Source organism: Manacus vitellinus, unplaced genomic scaffold, assembly GCF_001715985.3.
Source record: "Manacus vitellinus isolate BGI_N305 unplaced genomic scaffold, ASM171598v3 scaffold_60_pilon, whole genome shotgun sequence".
Classification (NCBI taxonomy): Eukaryota; Metazoa; Chordata; class Aves; order Passeriformes; family Pipridae; genus Manacus; species Manacus vitellinus.
In genome coordinates, this window is record NW_021940687.1 from 2605241 (window position 1) to 2625059 (window position 19819).

General features: G+C 42.9%; 1 protein-coding gene across 5 annotated transcripts in view; it reads left to right on the forward strand.

Annotated features, from left to right (window-relative positions):
* Positions 1 to 19819, forward strand: part of FARP2 (FERM, ARH/RhoGEF and pleckstrin domain protein 2) — a 71156-nt gene that overhangs the window by 9866 nt on the left and 41471 nt on the right. For all 5 annotated transcript variants that reach the window (XM_018083131.1, XM_018083132.1, XM_018083135.1 and 2 more), the window contains 5 exons: positions 9309 to 9413; positions 10806 to 10848; positions 15029 to 15107; positions 15773 to 15870; positions 16941 to 17055. In XM_018083131.1, the coding sequence (XP_017938620.1) occupies positions 9309 to 9413; positions 10806 to 10848; positions 15029 to 15107; positions 15773 to 15870; positions 16941 to 17055 (440 nt within the window). The remainder of the gene's footprint in view (positions 1 to 9308; positions 9414 to 10805; positions 10849 to 15028; positions 15108 to 15772; positions 15871 to 16940; positions 17056 to 19819) is intronic.

A 19819-nucleotide genomic window follows, 5' to 3' on the forward strand; every position in this document is an offset into this window, starting at 1 on the left:
AAACATGTAGAATATATGGAGCCTCAAAGAGGAAAAAACCCCCCGAAACCAAACAAAGAAACAACCTGCAGGCACCTAAGACAGCTACAGAAGTGCAGTGTGCTGTGCAGCAGGTCAGAGAAGCCTGAGGTTTGTGCCTGCAGAACAAACAGGGAGTTGGGGTTGAGCAGGGATGGTGGCTCGTGGTACCGCCGTGTTCAGAGCAGCACAGCCTTGGGGATGTGCATTTAGCAAAACAGGGTTGCAGAAGCACCTCTGTGTGTCAGCCCTTTCTCCTTGCAACCAAAGTCACGTCTGGCAAGGGCAGTGTTGCCTACTTTGGCAAAAGGGAGACGCTGCACATTTAAAAAACTCTGCCCTGGCGGCACATGCCTAGTGTGAGAGATTTACTTTTCAAGGCTGTGATGTTGAAGGACCCCTCTGTCTGACAGAGCAGTCATTCATTAATAAAAACAAGAATTAGAAAAGAAAAGGGGAGGGTGAAAGGCTTTGTAGAGACTCTGTTAGAGCTGTCTGACATGTCTTCAACTGAAATCATGAAGGATGAGCATCACTGTGCCCTCAGTGCTCTTCTCTGGCAGGTAGCCTGAAGCCAGGGGTGTAGGAAAGACTCCTGCTGGTGAGAGGGAAGTTAGCAAAGCTTGGGCTTGTCTGATCTGGCATGTAGGTATTTATTAACCCATCACCGTGTTATCGAACCTCTGCTTAAAGTACAGTGGGGATTGATGGTAGGACAGGTGATACAACTTTGGATTTGCATAAAACAGAAGAGAATTTTGGCCTTATCTGTAAAAATACCTAGTTTGTGTAAAGAGTCTTTTGTGACTGTCTTAATTTCTTGATGTGTTAAACTATTTCCCTTGGGAAACTTCCTCAGAGTGGTGTGTCAGCCTGGAGTAACCCAACCCCTCACAGGGATAGTACAGAATCCAGGTACTGTAACAACTCTCCTCTGAGGGAAGGCTGAGAAAGCTGTGACTGTGCAGCCTGGAGAAGAGAAGGCTCCAGGGTGACCTTCTTGTGATCTTTGAGTACCTGAAGAGACTCTATAAGAGAGCTGGAGAGGGACTTTGGAAGAAAGCCTGCATTGATGGGACAAGGAAGAATGGCTTCAGAGGGCAGGGTTAAGTGGGATATTAGGAAGAAATTCTTCCCTGTGAGGGTGGTGAGGCACAGGTTGCCCAGAGAAGCTGTGGCTGCTCCATCCCTGGAAGTGTTCCAGGCCAGGTTGGACAGGGCTTGGAGCAACCTGGGCTAGTGGAAGGTGTCCCTGCCCCCAGCAGTGTGTTGGAACTGGATGGTCTTTTAGGACCCTTCCAACCCAAACCATTCTGGAATTTTGTGAAAGTCCAGATGAAATCTAGTCAGTGTGGACATGGATGATGGTTTTGAGGCAAAAGCAAAATAAATGGAGAAAGACTTGCAATTTTAGTAAGTTTTTTACATGAATAACGGAAAACAAAGTATTGTCTGTGTTTAAAGTGACTTAAAATATAGTTTTATTTATATACATATATATACATATGAAATGATACTGTGCAAGTTCCCAGAGCACCTACAGTCTAAGTGCATAGAGTGGCCAGGCCCTTCTGAGGGAGCAGGTATAGAAAGGTGCAGGGGTTTGCACAAGTGTGTAGGGGCAAAGTTCAAGGGGGAAAAATTGAGATCAGTCTCCTACTGACTAGTTCCTTCACTTTGTTGTGCTGGTTTACAGCTCGTGTGAACAAAAGTAGGCGCTTAGACTTTCTGTTATGAACCTGATTTTGGGATCAGCCCCCCCAAAGCAGCTCTTCTCTGTGATATTATTGCTGCTATGGCTTGAATGTTTAATTATTAGCAAGCAGCAACTCTGGTACCAAACCATCAGGCAGTACTGTCCTGTGAAACTCTGCCCGAGAACGTGGTCCAGGGTTTTCATTTGTGTGACTTTGCTCTTCCCCAAGTAGTCCACAGCCAGGCATGAAGCAGAGGTATTGGGGATTCATGTCTGTATTTCTCTCTCCAGTCAGTGAAAGCAACTAAGAATTTCTACTTGATGGCCAGTATTTTTTATGTGGCTCTTCATGTGCTGTTTGTACCTAGTGCTTGGGAACTGTGTGTTGAACTGAGTGCTTAACTGAGGTGCCATGTGGTTTTTCTCTGAGCACAGTGTGTTTTATTCCAAGTACTGCAGGCACCACTTTTAAAACTTGAGACCATTTTTTTTTGTCTCTATATGCTATCTACCTAAGTACACATTTCCCAATCTGTTCACGTAATTCCCTCCCTCTTGGGGATCTTTTCCCATGTCAACCAATTGTTGTTTTCCTACTTTCAGGCATCCAGCAAGTCTAGCCACGCTGGAAAAGCATGTTTGTTGGGTAGAGCTGGTTCATTTGGCACTGAAGTGCTTTAACACTGCTTGAACCTTTAAATGATTACAGTTTTAAAGCTAGCCTTAATTAAATGAGCCAGAGGCTTCCATTTCTAGAATAATTTGTCTGGCTGTGGATTCTGCTTGAGAAACCCCTGGCAAACCCACATCAAAAATAACCACTGAAATCTTAGGACAAAAAAAAAAAATCATGGGGAGGGAGTCATAGAATTATTTATTTCTAAAACAAAAAATTATGCCCAATATTGAGTGTAATAATGGAACTTAAAATAGCTAAGAAATTTATATTTGGGTTTGCAGCTTCCATATTTTCAGTGCTGTGTAGAAATACTGTAATACAGTATTTTAAAAAAGAATCAAATTTTCAAGGTGAAAGTGCACACTGTCCCATTTTGTGATGAAGAAGCTATGCAATGATTTCCAGAGTGGGGGAGCATGCCCAGAGTTGAGTCTGTGACCATGGTACAAGCTATGCTGCGAGGCCCTGGCTTGGGCGGGTGTGGATGTTGGTGTTGCTCTGACAGAAGTGATTCCCAGTGTCCAGAGCCACCCTGCCAGCACAGGGACATGGGAAACCAGGGCTGACTAAGGATTTGGTTACCTCAAGGGAACTGGGTGCTGGAAGACTGCTGCTGCAAGTGGGACACCTGGCAGCTGAACCGTGCTCTCTGGGGGGCAGGGGAAAGGTTTTAAAAAACTAAATTCATGCCAGTGACTAGGGTATAAAGTTGGATGAGGTTTCACAAACCTTATTATGTGTGCTGGGTCGGCTCCTTGACCCAGTTCTGGTAGAATTCAGGATTGGCAACCTCAGTCAGTGGCAGGTGGGGACTGCAGGGCATGAGGCCCTTGGAGCAGAGTCACATCCCCTGATGTCACTGGCAGGGCATCCCATGTTCTGTAAGCTGTTAAATGCTCTGCAGGCTACTCCAGGGGTGGTCTTGATAAAGTAACCTGTAGTTGAGACCTGTCAATATAGAAAAGTGAATAAAAAGATGTATTTAAAATACCATTCTTCTTAACAAAGAGTTAAAAAAAAATCGAAAGAATTGAAGCCATTGTTAAATGTTCAGATGATTAAAATGAAACAGTACTTAAACAATTTGGCTAAGCACATGAAACCAGAGTTTGACACAGTTGTCACCAGGTACCCATTTTTGTGGGGAGGCAGGGAATGCTTTCATTGGAGTCACTAGATCCAATCAAAATTGAAGAAAGTAATAAAGTACTGAAAAGGAAGGCAGTTATTTCTTACTTTTCTAGTCTGCAGATTATATACTAGATATGGAGCAGTAAGGTCTTCTTGTTTTAGCCACGAAAACACAAAGTTAATGGATGGTGTTCCTTGCCATCTGAGATTATTTCCTTCTTTCTAATAAACATTTGAGCATCCACCCTGTATTCAGAAATGCAGTTTTTGTTTATGTGTGGCATTAATGATAGTTATTAACAGGGAGTTTTGAGGGTGTTTTTTCTGTCTCACACTGCATTTGGACACAGATCTAACAGATTACAGGAGGGTTGGAGATAAACAGGGCTATAAACTCACTGAAATGTTTGCATATTTCTGATTAAGAAAGGAAATAGCAAGTCTATGTTTAGTTGCCATTTTTTTTTTTTTTTAATTTGCCAAAGATGAGAAATCACATTTTCCTTAGGAAGACCACTGAAGTCCCCCAAAGTAAAAAAAGCAATAAAAATCCGTGACTGGTGAAGGGACCTTTATTTAACTCAGTTCAGTTTGCTCTGGCTGTTCTCAGGGCACTCTGTGTTGGCTCCTTGTTGGCTCTGTTGGCTGCTTGTCAGTGATGACGTCAAATCTAAACTTCTCCCTCTCATGCAGATCCACTATTTATTGGAGGATTTGGTTTCCTGACAGTTGCAGATTTCTGTAACACAAAATCCAAGGTGTTTGCTGACACTGGGGACCGGTGGCTCCCCTGGCTCTGGCTGCACAAGTGTTTCCATTCTATACCTCTACTTTACAACTCTTGTTTTTTTCCAAACTCTTGACTTTTGCACTGATATTTTTTTTCTTTTTCCCTTCCAGCTTAACTGCTGCCAAAAGTGGATTTCTTTATTGGAAAGTTTGAGCAAGGGCAGTTTGTCCACTTTGGAAGATGAGAATACTACTTGTTATGAAAGTACCAGGGGTTTTTTTGTTTTCAGATTAAAATATGTGGAAGCAGAAAGTTAAGATGTTCTGGAAGACAAGTTTGGGAGTTAGAGAAGAATAGATTTTGATAATACTGACCTATGGTCTACTGAAAATCATAGGCTGTGTGTTCCCAGTTTGTTTTCCTCCCTGAGCTCAAATGTTATGGCAGAGGGAAGATCTGCCATGCAGGTAGTGTTGTTTGAGAAAACAGCAAATAACACTTGGGTTGACTGTCCCCCTCTGCTCTGCTCTGGTGAGACCTCACCTGTGGTGCTGCATCCAGCTCTGGGGTCATGGCATAAGACATGTGGAGCTGCTGCAGTGAGTCCAGAAGAGGCCATGGGAGATGCTTCAAGGGCTGGAGCCCCTCTGCTCTGGAGAAAGGCTGAGAGAGCTGGGGGTGTTCAGTCTGGAGAAGAGAAGGCTCTGGGAAGACCTTGGGGCCCCTTCCAGAGCCTGAAGGAGCTCCAAGAGAGCTGGAAAGGGACCTTGGGCAAAGGCCTGGAGGGACAGGATAAGGGGGAATTGCTTCACACTGACAGAGGGCAGGGTTAGGTGGGATGTTGAGTGAGTGAGGCCCTGGCATAGGTTTCCCAGAGCAGCTGTAGCTGCCCCATCCCTGGAAGTGTCCAAGGCCAGGTTGGACTGAGATCTGGCTCCAGGCCTTGGAGCAACCTGGGATAATTGAAGGTGTCCCTACCCGTGGAATGAGATGATCCTTAAAGTTGCTTCCAACTCAAACCATCCTGTGATTCTATGATTCTATAAAACAAAAATAACTGGTTTTACAACTATTTCTATTATTTATATTTTACTCCCCTGTCCTAAAGATTGCTAACATTGAATATGTTTATTTTTCTGATAAAGTGACAAACACAGATACCTCCTTCAGGCAAGAAACTTCAGCTGAAAATGCTTGTTCTTGTGGATTTCTGTTCCCTGTCTTATGCTGTTTTAGCACTGAGCAGCATCTGAAGGTGTTGCTTCTCTTGCCATGCAGGACTCTCTGTGGCATCACCACCAGTCAGGGTACCCTGCTTGCACTTGCACAGCTCTGAGGGAGCTTTTCAAACTTGATCTGAATATACAAATCAATTTGAAATAAATCTATTGTGCTTAACAGTCTTCTAACGATGACTTGTTAAAATTATCTGCAGTATGGTTATAGCTGGGTCACTGGAAAACTGTTGTTAGTTGCCTATTTAATTTTTTTTACCCTGTTTTTTTTCTTTCTTTTTATGTGAAATAATTCACTGATATCAGTAGTCGTTGTCTTGGCGGAAAATAATGAGTAATTGAGAAGTTTGGAATGAAAAGTATGCTGTGTTGTGAATTTGTATTGAAAGCAGGACCTTTCTGAAATGCATTCATGCAGCTGCTTGCCCTGATGCCAGAATTACAGTAATTAGGGAATTACTTAAAATATTTTACTTTGCTTTTTGCTGCTTTTATGCAAATTAAACAATGACATGGAGCTGCCCACTATGTCACTTCCATTTTTGTCCTCTTCAAAATGTCCAGCTTTTTGGAAAGGATGGTTGTAAACATAATAAACAATTTGAGGAACTAAATAGCTTTAAGAAGAGTTTTCCCACAGCATTGGAGACATAATAATAAAAAATCATGTTCCATCTCAAGCTTTTGAAACTCATTTTAAAATAAAATGATTACTGTTCTTTCAAAATGTGGCATTTATCTTCTGAAGGACTACTAAGCTACTCAGCTTAGACTGGGTTTCTTCTTGACACCCAAAATTTTAGTTGCTAGCCCAAGCCAGGCAAAATTATTTTATGCTTTTATAATTTGATCAGTTGCCAAGTTCTCCCAGACTTAACCATCTTAATTTCTTCATCTTCAGTGTCTCTTGAAGGAGCGTGGACTTGACAGTGGAAGGGGAGGTACCAGGGCTATGTGCCATATAGGCCCTTGTTTTTGGAGAGATGAAGGCAGCTGGACTGTCTTCAGCATGGAGCTTGGTGGAGCCACAGAGATGTAACTCAGTTTAAATGGGAGAAACCTGTGCATTACTGTTGGTTGGGATAATTTCAATTCCTGTATGTAACTAGCCGTGGACAGGACACAGATTACTTAATCAGCACAGTTTGGCTGTAAAACCTGTCTGATTGTTAGCAGGCATCTTTCACAAGGTAAGCCAAGTGTATCAGTTCTAACAGAAGGTGGTTGGAAACAGAATTGCTGCTTGTTTCACAAATGAGATTTGGGTCACAGGACATCTCCTGGTCAGGGGCTTCTAGAGGTCAGTAGATCTGTCCATGAAAAGGCAAGTGGCATATCCCATCTTCTGCACATGGAAGAATATGACATTGGTCAGGGCATTGCTGCATCCCCACAAATACTGCTGTCTGAAAAGTATTCCCTTCTTGGATCCGTGGGGCCTGGGAGCAGGAGAAATACACGTGTGTTTATCGGTACCTTAAAAAAACAGAGTCCTACTGTATTTAAAGATATTTCCTTCTGTTACTGTTTGAAGCTTTATTCACAAGTGCGTAGCAAGAAATGTATTTCGTTTGGAAGTTAAAAATTTAACTTTCAAAATGCATTTCTCCAGGCATGTGCCCCCTCTGGCAGAGTCTGTAACCTGCCTGGGATGTGTGTCTGGAGACAGCAGAGCAATAATGTAATTTACTGGAGATGTGGCTTGCCATTACTTGTATCATTCTTTATTTCACTGTGACCATTTAAATAGCAAAACCCTTACCCTCAGAGTCTTCTGTAAGTGCAGATTGTGGCTAAAAAAAATTTAATTGTGCTCTTATAAAGAAAATACAATTTTAGACTTGTTCAGAAGAAGAGGAGAGCGTTCCTGCTCATGTACTGTGTCATCACTCAGCCAGGCATCTCTGTCCCCTCTGCACTCACCTAGAACTGGATCACTTCTCCCAACTTGCAGTTTTATTTGGGGGTTTCAGCATCAGTGGCCTGAGCCAGTGTGGTATCAAGAAACTTTTTGAATGACTCATGTTTGTGCCAGATGAATTCACCTGACCAAAGCTTCCCACCTGTGGTTGCCCTTATAGGTAACGTGAGTGGTAAAAGCATGAATGAGAGGGATGAGCCCATCTTGTGTTGTTCTCTGTCCTGTTTCTGTGCTTTTCTCTGAGGTTACAGCGTTGGATGCCATCAGCTCCACTCACACCAGTTCAAATACCAAAGCTATGCCAGATTTGCAGCACTGCACAGCTGTCAGACTTTTTCTCACTGAAGTTTTGGGGATTTTTTTTGAAGTGTTACAGAGGCATTTAGCTAAATTGCATAGTTCTAAAAATGACAGTTAATCTTTTTCCTGTAAGAAGCAGTTGCTTTTGAATTTTTTGTGCACCCCAGTAATGTGAAATAATTGCCCCAGCTTTCACAATATTTTTTACCTTTTAAACCTAAAGGGGCCCATTCCTTCTCTCAGATATTTTCATTTACATTTTATTAAATTATTCTAATTCTAACACTAATTTGACTTTAAAATGAATAAGGGTAGATTTAGATTAAATGTCAGAAAGAAATTCTTCCCTATGAGGGTGGGGAGGCCCTTACACAGGTTGCCCAGAGAAGCTGCTGCTGCCTCATCCCTGGAAGTGTTCCAGGCCAGGTTGGACAGGGCTTGGAGCAACCTGGAATAGTAGAAGGTGTCCCTGGAACCGTATGAGCTTTAAGGTCCCTTCCAACCCAAACCATTCTGTGATTCTGTGATAACTTATTATAATGTCTAATACTTTTCAAAAGAGACACTGTTCTGAGTTTAAAGAGTCGATTGCAGAACTCTGTACCTGCTTTGATGGGAAAGTTGTCTTCCATCACTCTGACTCTTCCATGGGAACAAACCTCTGTGGCATCAGCGCTGCCAGTGTGTTCTGTCAGATAACCCAGCTGACCAGAACGATGCCAGACCCTGTCACTACAGTTATAGGGTCACTTCCATGGTCCAAGGTGGAGCTTTGTGGCCGTGCAACCTCCCTCTGCACCCTGCTAGGTTTTGTATGTTGCCGGAATGGGCACCTAGAGGTGTGATAGCCCTTTGGATTCTCTTCTGAGTGATCCAGATGGATTGATGTGTGGGTTCATAAATGCTGTTTTTCTTGTGGTGGCTGCTGCAGTCGTGCTGAGAGCAAACTGGGATGATTGAACAAGCAACCCCAAGGGGAGCTGGTTTTGATGTGCTGTGGAAGTTTCCTGTTTTCTCCTATGTTGCTTTCTGACAATGTTTGGTTTGTGGGTTTGCCTCTAAATTGACTGTCAAAAAGGGTTGGTGAGTGGGTTTCTTGAGGGAGGGATTCATCAAAAGGACTCCACAGCAAGTGTGGTGTAACAGGAGGGTTGTTGGGGTTCCCACTGGCCTGCACTGGGATCCCTGGTGTTGGAAGGAGCGAGGGGTCTGCATGGAGCAGGGATTTGGCAGTCCCTGCTCGGTGTGCTGCTGGGGCAGACCACACCATCCAGCTACACAAACAAACGTGTGGGTTTACTGAAGGAGCTGCAAATAGCCTGCAGCTGGTCTGCTCGGGTCTCGTGGCTGACCCTGCTGTGAGGAGGAGGCTGGACGTAGGTGACCTCCGGTGGCCCCTTCCAGCTTCAGTTCCTCCTGTTCTGTGAAGGTTTTTTATGTGGAGCTGTGCCTGTGTTTGTGTCTTACAGTGACAAGAATAATGTGAAAAACCTTCGTGATATTTTTCTACAGTTTCTAAAGATGTCATAATTTGTTTTTTGATTTACTTTAAACTTATACATATTAATCTCACTGTAACTTTTTTATTACTTCCTTAGTCAAAATGTTACGGCCAGACATTACTGACAGAAGTTTACAAGCATCTGAATCTGATTGAATCAGACTACTTTGGAATTGAGTTCCAGAACATCCAGTCATATTGGGTGCGTATCCCGACAAATCGGGTGTAATAAAAAGCTTGGGTGAATGCAGTTCCTTGAGTGTCAAATATTTCCAAGTCTGCTGGAGTGTCCTGTAGGATCATCTCTTGGATTCTTGTAGATCTGCTTCGCTCACCAGATGACGACAACTACTAAAGCAGAGGGGAGGAATCAGATTCTGCTGCTTCTTAAATCTCAGAAAATGTATAAAGCTGTTAAATAGCTGCTGATATTCCCACTTTCAGGGACAGAAATAAAATCCTGCTTTCCTCTGAAAGGGGAAACATCAGCTCAAAGTGTCCTCTGTGGAGCACCTATAAAATCATGTCACAGTGTGTAATTTTGGTAGCGTTCATATTCATCCTCAGTTAATTCAGTCTGCAGTTAATGTCCTTGAAGAGCCATTACAAACCTCTTTCCAACACAAACCTCAGCAGGCATACAGGCCTGCAAGCTTTTTAAGTCATTGATCTAGATCAGTGCTGACACCTTTAAGCCTCCTAGTCACTTATCCTGTACCTTGCAAAGAGGACGATGTGGCTTCTAAACTAGAAAATGTCCCCCAAACCCTCTTTTCCTTCTTTTTTTTCCCCTATTACTTTTTCTAGTTTTAGGACGTGCAGAAAATCTGACTGAGAACATAGGGAATGCTAATGGCACTAATCCACACTGCTCTTGAGCTGAGGAAATACAGTAAAACTTGTTTAGTTTCCAGTTCTTCTGCACGGTTTCCAAACTGTTACTGCAGCTAATAAGGTTCTTAAAATCCTCATCTGTCTCTCAGACAGAGCAGTAACTAGTAAGGACCAAACATAATTGTCCTGTAACAGTTTTCTCTTTGGAGGGGTGGGGAAAATAAAAGGTGGAGCATCTAGAATATTTTGCATTACTTTTATGGACGCTCCTTTTACGGGAACAGCAATAGTCTTTCTTTTAAAATATGCTTGTCAAAAGAGGAAAAAATGGTGGGAAATTAATAACTAGTAAAAACCCTTAAGTAGTTAGATAGGAGTGCCAGAAAAAGCATGGAAAGGAAAAAAAAAGTCGGACCTTTTCTTGTTCTCCAGACTTTCTGTAATTCTGCAGCCTGGCTCCTGTCTGGCCGTGGGTTTTGGCATGACTCTTGCCTTCTTGGCAGTGGGGCTGTGCTTTTGCTGACTTGGCTCTTTTTCTGTCCAGAGGAACTTTAAGCACAGATCAGTGATTTTTCTACTGATGCATGAGAAATGTCAATTCAAATAGATAAGCACACTTTTTGTAAAGCAAAGGAATTACTGCATTGCAGAAGAAATGCTACTCATAAATTGCTGCTTAATTTAAATTTACTTTTGATGTTTTCATATTATATTCAAATAAGAATGTCAGTTTGTAATTTTTTTTTCTCTGCAATTTCAGATTTGGCTGGAACCTATGAAACCTGTTATTAAGCAAGTACGGAGTAAGTAGTTTTAAAAAAGGAAGTTTTCCTTAATTTGCATCTGCTTTATGTGGGTTGCTTTCACAATTACTACTTGATTTACTGGTTATGCTTCCCTGCAAATTACACATGGTAGTGGTGATAGTGGTTCCTGTTGGGACATGCCAACCTGATGTTTTTAATAGGTAGTGTGTTGTGGGTGGAATGGAAACTTACTGCAGGTAGGATTCTTTCTGTGATAAATATCTAGACAGATTGGGTCAGCTGGTGTTATGTTGAAGTGAAATACAACACTTGCTGTTTGTAAGCTTTTGGAAGTTGTGTTGTCATACCGTGGGAAGAAAAAGGAATATCTTGGCTGATTCCCATGTGAGCTCTTTCCATGTGCTCAGGAGCAGCTTTGCTGGTGGAGTAGAGGTAGGGATCTCCCACCTGGCTGGTGGCTTCAGAGCTTCTGCTTTGGCTGTAAAATGCAGTTTTGCTCCCTGGCCAGGAGGATGCTGCAATAGCAAGGCTGTCTTGTCTTTATACCACTCTAAAAAGTAATGTCAGAGGTAATGTAAAGGTGAAAAATAATTGGAGAATGCAGCATGCAGGTTGGTTCTTCAGATGTTGAAAGATTAGATCCAGCTTTTTTTTTTCCCTTTAGAGCAAAGTTAAGCTGTTTGCTTGTTTTCTGGTTCTGAGCACAGAGGCTTTGTGGAAGAACAAGATCAGGAGGGTGTGGTGGAATCCTATTCCTTTCCAAATTTTGATTGAAATATGTTAAAAATTAGTACTGGGAAGTAGTTTTTAGTTCGTCTTCTGCCTAAAATTGATTGCCAGAAAATATGAAATCACCAATTCTAGCTAATTTTTTAACCTTAAAGTCAGGATTTTGACTTTTGCCAACATTGTTTTTTAAGCAGAAGAGCCAAACCATCTATAAAAGGCTTCCTTTGAAGGGTATACAATACTTTCACTCTCTGTTTTCCCTGCCAAAAATATATTGGAGTGCCAACTTTTTATTTATTCCTGGCTGGAAGGAATTATATCCTAGTTAAAAGATCTGGTGGACCACAGCTCTGCAGTGCTGCTTGGTTACTTCTTCTGTGTTCTTTTCTATACCATATAAATTGGGGAATCTTGACCTTAGATCGTAGATGGTGTTCCCTGACGGGACAAATATTGTTGTAAAATGATCTAAAATCATGGGGACTTGCTAAAAGTGTTGGCTGCTTTGTGGTCTACCACCCACGTTATGTTGCCAGTGAAACTGAAAGATTTATTTTAAAATTTCTAAAATTTTAATTTGCAAGAGATACCAGTCACTTGTCTGGCAGATATTCACATTCTGAAATCAGTTTTAAATTGATTGAAATTTCCTGTTTTCTGTATATTGGGCTTTTTGTTTGTTTGAGGGTTTCTTTAGACTTTAATGATTTTGAAGTTAACCTTTAAACTTTTAGCCTAGCAGCAGGGGAATGTTATCATTGGCTTTAAGGTGTTCCAGCTCAAACCTGTTGGTTGATGTTGCTGGTGATTGCTTTGTAGCTGCAGATATGCACTTCTGAGTCTTTGACATCCTCTCTAAACACAAAAGTTCTTGATTTACTTTAAATTAACCTTGACTGATGACCTGTTCTGAAATACATTTAGCTTTGTGTTGTGTGATAAGAATTTTATTTTGATTATTTTCAAATGAATGCAGTCAGTTTTACAACCAAACCACTCCAGAAGGCAAGGAGTTTGGATCCAAATTTTCAGCTCCCTAACAGGCACACAATATCAGGTTGGCATTTGGGTACCTTCTCTGAGGTGCTGCCAGTTTATGGAGCGTTGTGTTCACCATCCCTGCCCAAGTGATTTTTCCTCACATCTCTTTTGTTGTTGTTGTTCTTGGTTTTGCTCAGATTTGGCTTCTGAAAATAAATTCTGCATCTCGATTAACACTGGTCAAGTGTTTCTTTTCCTGATTTGAATGGGACTTAAACACTGGTCAAGTGTTTCTTTTCCTGATTTGAATGGGACTTATTTATAGAGGAAAGGCAAGGTTGACTAAACAAAAAGAGGAGGGTTGTGCTAGAGGCAAATATGCAGTATTATGTTTTTAATTTTTTATATTTATTGTCATTTGATGTAAGTGATGCTTGAAACACTTCCAAAATTGCTTCCACATTGATACTTTCCAGTTGATTGACATCATTTACATGCAGAACTGTTCTTGACCTTGTGAAGATCTTCCAGAGGCTCAGGGTATTTTCAGAAATTTGATGTGAAGTTTTGGTTTTTTTACTGGAATCATTAAAACTATTCATTTTCCTCACTTGCTGCATCTCAAGAACTATAAAATCCTTAGTCTCTGCCAAATGTGAGCTTTCTGTGTCATTATATGGTGTTATTTCCAGCCTTCTTTTATTTCTAGATATTACACTGTAATTGGGATGTGGATTTTAGTTTTTTTTGTTCACCAAAGCTTTAGTGATTCTGGGACTGGAGGACTAGGAGCTGCTCTTGTGACAGCTGTGATAATCTGTGAGTCAGTTCTCCCAGTCAAAAAGCAAAGTCTGTAATTCCCTCATTAGCAAACAAGAGTGAGTGGAGAAACATTTGGCATATGGGAATTGGGTATTCCAGACAGAAGAAATCCGTGTGCTTTGGGGCTGATGGGGTTAAATTGGACTTCGTCAAGCTTTAAGAGATCTTGATGCTTAAAATAAATCAAAGCAGGCTGTCTTGTGCTTCCCAGCATGCTCCAACAAATTTGTTTTTTTTTTTTAATTTTTTTTTAATTTGGCTAAGCTTGCTTTGAAACAGCAGTGGCACACGGAGTCCTGGGGTGGCTGGGCCTGGCTCTTGCCCAGAGGGTGGCTGCAGCTGTCAGGTGGATGCTCTGCAGACCCCTGTAAGGACAGGCTGGCCAGTACTCCACCTGCCTGCAGAACACTCGGCCTCGTCTGTTTTAAGGCAGGAAAGAAAACGGTGGTGCCCAGTTCTGGCATGGAGAGCAACTGTGGTACCCTGCAGTAATTCCTTCAAAACTCCGGGTGCAGCAGGGGTTGTGGTGCAGCAGGGTTGTGGTGGTTCAGCAGGGGTTGTGGTGCAGCAGGGTTGTGGTGCAGCAGGGTTGTGGTGGTTCAGGGGTTGTGGGGCTGCAGGGGTTGTGGTGCCAGCAGGGTTTGATGGTGGTTCAGGGGTTGTGGTAGCACAGGGTTGTGGTGCAGGCAGGGGTTGGTGGTGGTTCAGCAGGGGTTGTGCGCTGTTCAGCAGGGGTTGTGGTGCAGCAGGGTTGTGGTACAGCAGGGTTTGTTGGTGGGGCAGCAGGGTTGGTGGTGGCACGCAGGGTTGTGGTGCAGCAGGGTTGTGGTGGTTCAGCAGGGGTTGTGGTGGTTCAGCAGGGGTTGTGGTGCAGCAGGGTTGTGGTGCAGCAGGGTTGTGGTGCAGCAGGGTTGTGGTACAGCAGGGGTTGTGGGGCAGCAGGGTTGTGGTGCAGCAGGGTTGTGGTGCAGCAGGGGTTGTGGCTCAGCAGGGGTTGTGGTTGACAGGCTGGGTTGTGGTGCTGGAGCGGTTCACGCGGACCAGTCGTGGTTGTGTTTTGTTGTAAAATGCCCCGCAGAGCATTGTGGACCAACATAGTCACCCAACAGTGACTGAGGGTGCTGTTTAATTTTGAACATTGAATTAGTTTCCTGCCTGTTGCTGAGATGGACAAGGAAGTGTTGAAAATGGGAGAAAATGGGTATTACCAGGCATGCCAGAAGCAGGCTGCAAACACCCTTTATCTCCACAGGGAGCCAGATGGGTCCAGCCAGGCTTGTGGGTTCAGTTCTGATCATGTGGATGGTACTGGGAGCCTGTGGGGTGTGTCTCCTCTCTGCTCCCCTTCTGGGACCCTTTCACTGGGTCACCTGTGATGCTGTTGTATGCAGCCAAGTAGTTGCTTTGGGGTGTTACAGATTTCACGTTGAACAGAACTCTTTTTACAGCGCTGAGCCTGCAGACTCACCTCTGCAGTGGTATCCAAGTTCTTTTGGAAACTGGCTGCTGTATCTCTGTTGATGTGGACAATCTGTACCCCAGACTCTGCTGTGGTTAGGTGGGAGTTGAAATCTGGCTAGACTTCATGTGTGTTGTGTTTCTCTGCTCGTTGGCAAACAGAATATGCATGTGCTTATGAAGAACGCCTGGGGTATTTTTGTGAAATGACCAACTTTTCTTCTAGGACCAAAGACTACAATGCTTCGTTTAGCTGTGAAGTTTTTCCCTCCAGACCCGGGTCAGTTGCAAGAGGAATACACCAGGTAAAGTATTTTTAGAACTATTAGATTTGCATTACCTACTGAATTAATAGGGAGGTAACAGTAGGAGGGCAGTGCAGCTGCCTCCTAACAGAACTGAGATGAAAGATGAGTCAAGGAGCACTTGGAGTGAGTGTCACAGTTTCAGCAGACATGTGTTGGCAGATGACTGGTGTCAGAAAAAATACTTTTCAAAACAGAGAACAGCACAGATTAGCGCTTACCAACAACATGGTGTCAAAGGAGTCAGGGTATATAGAAAATAGTAAAATTTATAAACGGTGCCTATATAAAATAATCAGTACATAATTTAATAAGTTATTTAGAATTTAAACTTCCGAAGCCCACACTTTGCAGCTAAAAATGACAGCTGCAGTTACTGCACAAACAAACCCTGCTTAAAATGTGGTTTTCCTTCTGCTGTGAGTCCTTTGTGCTGGATAAATTGCACTGGCCCAGTCCTGTGTTGATAAATTGCACTGGATAAGTCATAGGCTATTTTGCTTGATTTGACTGTCCTCGGTGGCCAGGCTGCTGTGTTACCTTGGGTTTGGAGAGAGGAAGAATTAGGAGTTGCTGGTTTTATAACCCCCTGCTCAGTTGTTCTGTCGTCATTTCATCTATCAAGGATGGTCCTTGTAACTCCAGCCCTTGTACCTCTCCCTCAGGTACCTGTTTGCATTGCAAATCAAGAGAGACCTGGCAGAGGAGCGACTGACCTGCAGCGACAACACGGCAGCTCTGCTGGTCTCCCACCTTCTGCAGTGTGAGTATCCCAGCTGGGCTGACATTGGTGCTGGTGCTGTCCCAGGTTAAATAGCACACAGAAGCTTTTGGTAGCTAAAAGCCATCTCTGCCTCATGGTATTTCCTCCTCTACACACTGTAAAACATGTTGATTTGCAACCCTGGAATGGTCATCCGGGCTGGCTGTGGGGAGGAACAGCTGGTGCTTACGTATGAGAGAACTGTGGCTTCGTGGAGGATGTAGGAAACCAAACCCCTTCCGTGTTGTCTGTTGTCCCTGGCTCTGCAGGCCATGTCACCAGCACTCCACATCTTCCAGACAGATGTTCCCATCTGCTTCTATGCTCCCTCCACTTGGCTTCTCACTTTCCCTGTGCCTGGGGGAAGATGGGTGTATAGGAACTGGGCTGAAACGCAGCTAGAACTGTGCCAGAACAAGTTCCACAGTGGAGCTGTCAGCAGCTTTCCTCCTCACTGGGAGTGAAAATGAAAATGGGAAGCAATTGACTTGGAAACCTTCTATGCTGCTGCTGACTTGGTCTGTCTGTACCTAAAGACCTAAAAACGTGACCTTTGAGACAAGGAGGTTGGAAACCTCCTTTCTAATCATGCTTTTTCCTTCTGTAAATCTCTTCCTAAATCCACTGTGTTGTATCTGAAAGACATGGATATGTGAAGGGGAGACCAAAACTCCAGATGTAATTTGCCATCTTGCCAAGTAGCCTTGCCCGTTACTATTTTACGAAAGTTTAGAAAAAAATACATTGAAACATGCTGGTTGGTATGAGGTATCTGTAAGTAAGAAATGTTCACACCACCTTGCGGGTCTTCTACAAGTCTAAATTTTCCAAATTATGTTTAAATACTGCTCTAATTCCCAGGAAGTCTTCTTGGGATAAATGTGCGAGTTTGGTAAAATGAATCTGGATAGAAAGCGTGATGCACAAATTTGAAGCACTTAAAGGCTCTTGGAGTCTCTGTAATTCCTTACCAAGTATTTTCAGTCATGATTCCTTTTCTGTTGTTTCTTCTTACTGTAACACTGTTTTGTTTTCTTCTTATTCTAAAATGGTTTTATTTTCTGTCATAGCTGAAATAGGGGATTTCGATGAATCGGAGGATCGAGAACACCTTAAAACAAACCAGTATTTGCCAAACCAGGAAAGAATTGAAGGAAAGATCCTGGAGTTCCACAAGAAGCACGTGTAAGTGAGGATTGAAGTAACCCCTGATGTAACCCCTGGGGAGCATGCAGGCTTGCTTGGGGGAGGTTGAGCATGTTGTGTGATAGGATGATGTTAGGAGAGTGTGCATAGGTCTTGCTTTTGTCTTGCATCATAGTCATTCTGTACTCATTAAGCACAAGGAAGATGAAGAAGGTTGGAGGGAGTACGGGAGAAATAACTTTCATCCGAATTCATGCAACACCTTATTTTATAGCTGGGGTATTTTTGAAATAATGGAAGATTATTGGTGACAAAGAAACTCTTCGCCACATAAAACTGGTTCCAACACACAGTCAAGAACTGCAGGAACTTATCCTTCTGTAATTTTTGAGACCTTGCACATTAGAATTTAGCAATTTGAAGGGCTTTTGTTAATTGTGAATATCTTCATGCACACTTTATTGTGCCTGGTTGTGTGTTTTAATCCGAATGCTATATTAGAAATTTAAATGTTCCTTTTGCTTTATGTGGGTAAAATCATGGATCGTTGCTGACTGACTTTCTTTTCACATAGAACAAGGAGGTTTTTCAGGGCAGCATCTGTGTTTAAGGCCAAGACACATCCTGTAGTATTGGAAAATTAGTTCCTGAGAATTTCAATAATTAACTCTTCGAAACTGTTTATGATCACTGATTTTCAGTTGTGCTGAAATTATTGGTAAGGATGGAATTTCAGCTTTGTCAATTCTTCATGAAATCAGGTGTTTGTTACTTTTTCCTGCTTTGAACCTTCAAGGTGCACGTGGAAATGGTTAAAAAAGAAACTAAAAGTTTGGTTTTGTTTTTAAATGATTTAAAGTAATTCTGAAATAAAATGTATGCTAGGGTTCTTCACCTTGGGAGAAGGTAGCTGGAGGAGGGAAACCATTAGTTTCATTATTTTTCTCTTGTCAAAAGAAAAGTGCTGAAAGAATTACTAACTTCAAAGCAAACTAAAAGGGGGAACATTCTTTTCATGGAACTCGTGACACTGCTGCAAGGTGTGGTGGTGTCTGAAACTACAAATGGCTGGTGCAAGGTTTTGATGACATCATTGCATAAGCTGATGGTGTCAAATTTGAGATGAAATGTGGTGGTTTTAGTTCTGGGATAAGAACCCTCAGAAAATGCACAGAACAACCCTGTGTTAGTCACATGCCTGGATTCTGTTGAGTTGCTTGTGAGGAATTTTCTTGGTTTACTTCTCTTGATGGAAAGGTTGTGACTGTCTTCTGAGTCAGGGACTGGTGGTTTTGTTAACTAGGTTTGAGCTTTTTTTTTTTTCAAACAAGTTACTTCTAATCATTTGTTACAGTAAGGGAAGTTTGCATTTTTGTATTGTTTCTCTGGAGGGAGTCAGAGGAAGGTTAATAGGAAAAGATTCCTTGCTTCATAAGTTCATTAGTTTAGGAAGAATTACGTCTAATGCAGCCATACTATTAAAATGATTGTAAATCTTATTTTAAAGCAGTGTTTTAGAAGTGCACATGCAAACCACATTAAGATTAGCAGCTGAGGCATGTAGTTAGAAAAGGTTGCCATTGGGGGTTAGCAATCACCCTGAAGGCACATTTTGAATCCCCCCACGCCTTTGGAAAAAATTTTGTTAGAGAGATGTCATTTTGCAAGTGCTGCAATCCTAAAAATAGCTGTGACTTCTGTGGTTTAACCCCAGCTCAGCCCCACACAGCTGCTTGTTCCCCCTCGGTGGGGTGGGGGAGAGAATTGGAAGGGTGGGAAAACTCAGGGATTGAGATGCAGGCAGTTTAATAGATGAAGCAAAAGCCACACAAGCACGCAGAGCAAACCCAGGAATTCATTCCTTACTTCCCATGGGCAGGCCATCCTCAGGAAAGAGGTGTCCATCACACATAGTGATGACGGGGGAAGACAAACACCATCACTCCAAATGTCCTCTTCCTACTTCTTCCCCTGCTCTACATGCTGAGCATGGTGCCATATGGGGTGGAATATCCCTGAGGTTGGCTGGGGTCAGCTGTCCTGGCTGTGGCCCCTTCCAACTTCTTGTGCTCCCCCAGTCCCTTGCCAATGGAGTGTGTGTAGAGCAGAGAAGGCCTTGGCTCTGTGTGAGCTTTGCTCAGCAGTAAGGAAAACATCCCTGGGTTATCCACACTCTTTTCAGCACAAATCCAAAACACAGCCCTGTACCAGCTACTGTGAAGAAAATTAACCCCAGCCCAAACTAGTACATCATCTCTCTTCCCTTGCTCAAGGAGTATTGGCCACCCTTTCCTATCTTTAGCAGTTGAGGAGGTCCCATGTTTTCTCAGTGCAGACACATTTTTCCTCACTTCTGTTCCAAGGAACAGGCAGGAGCAGGGACCTGGGGCATTTGGCTCCTTTCTGGTGGTGCAAAGTGCAGTTGGACAGACATGAATATTTCCCTCTCCTATTATTCTGGTGTGTCATATTTTTATTTTTGTGATTTGTTTTCATTTTGTTATTTCCTTTAATTGACCTTGTTATTCCCCCCCTTACTTTTAGCAGACTGATATTTTCAAGGCCAGGTTGGACGGGGCTTGGAGCAGGCTGGTCTAGTGGAAGGTGTCCCTGCCCGTGGCAGGGGGGTTGGAACCTGATGATCTTTAAGGTCCCTTCCAACCTAAACCATGCTGTGATTCTTCACTGATGATTGCTTCTGACAGAGACTTCTTGTACTGACTGAGCATCCAGGAAGAGAAACCCATTTCTGGCAGGATGGTTCATTTCCAGACCAGTGCTGCAGCACCTTCTTTCTGCCTCA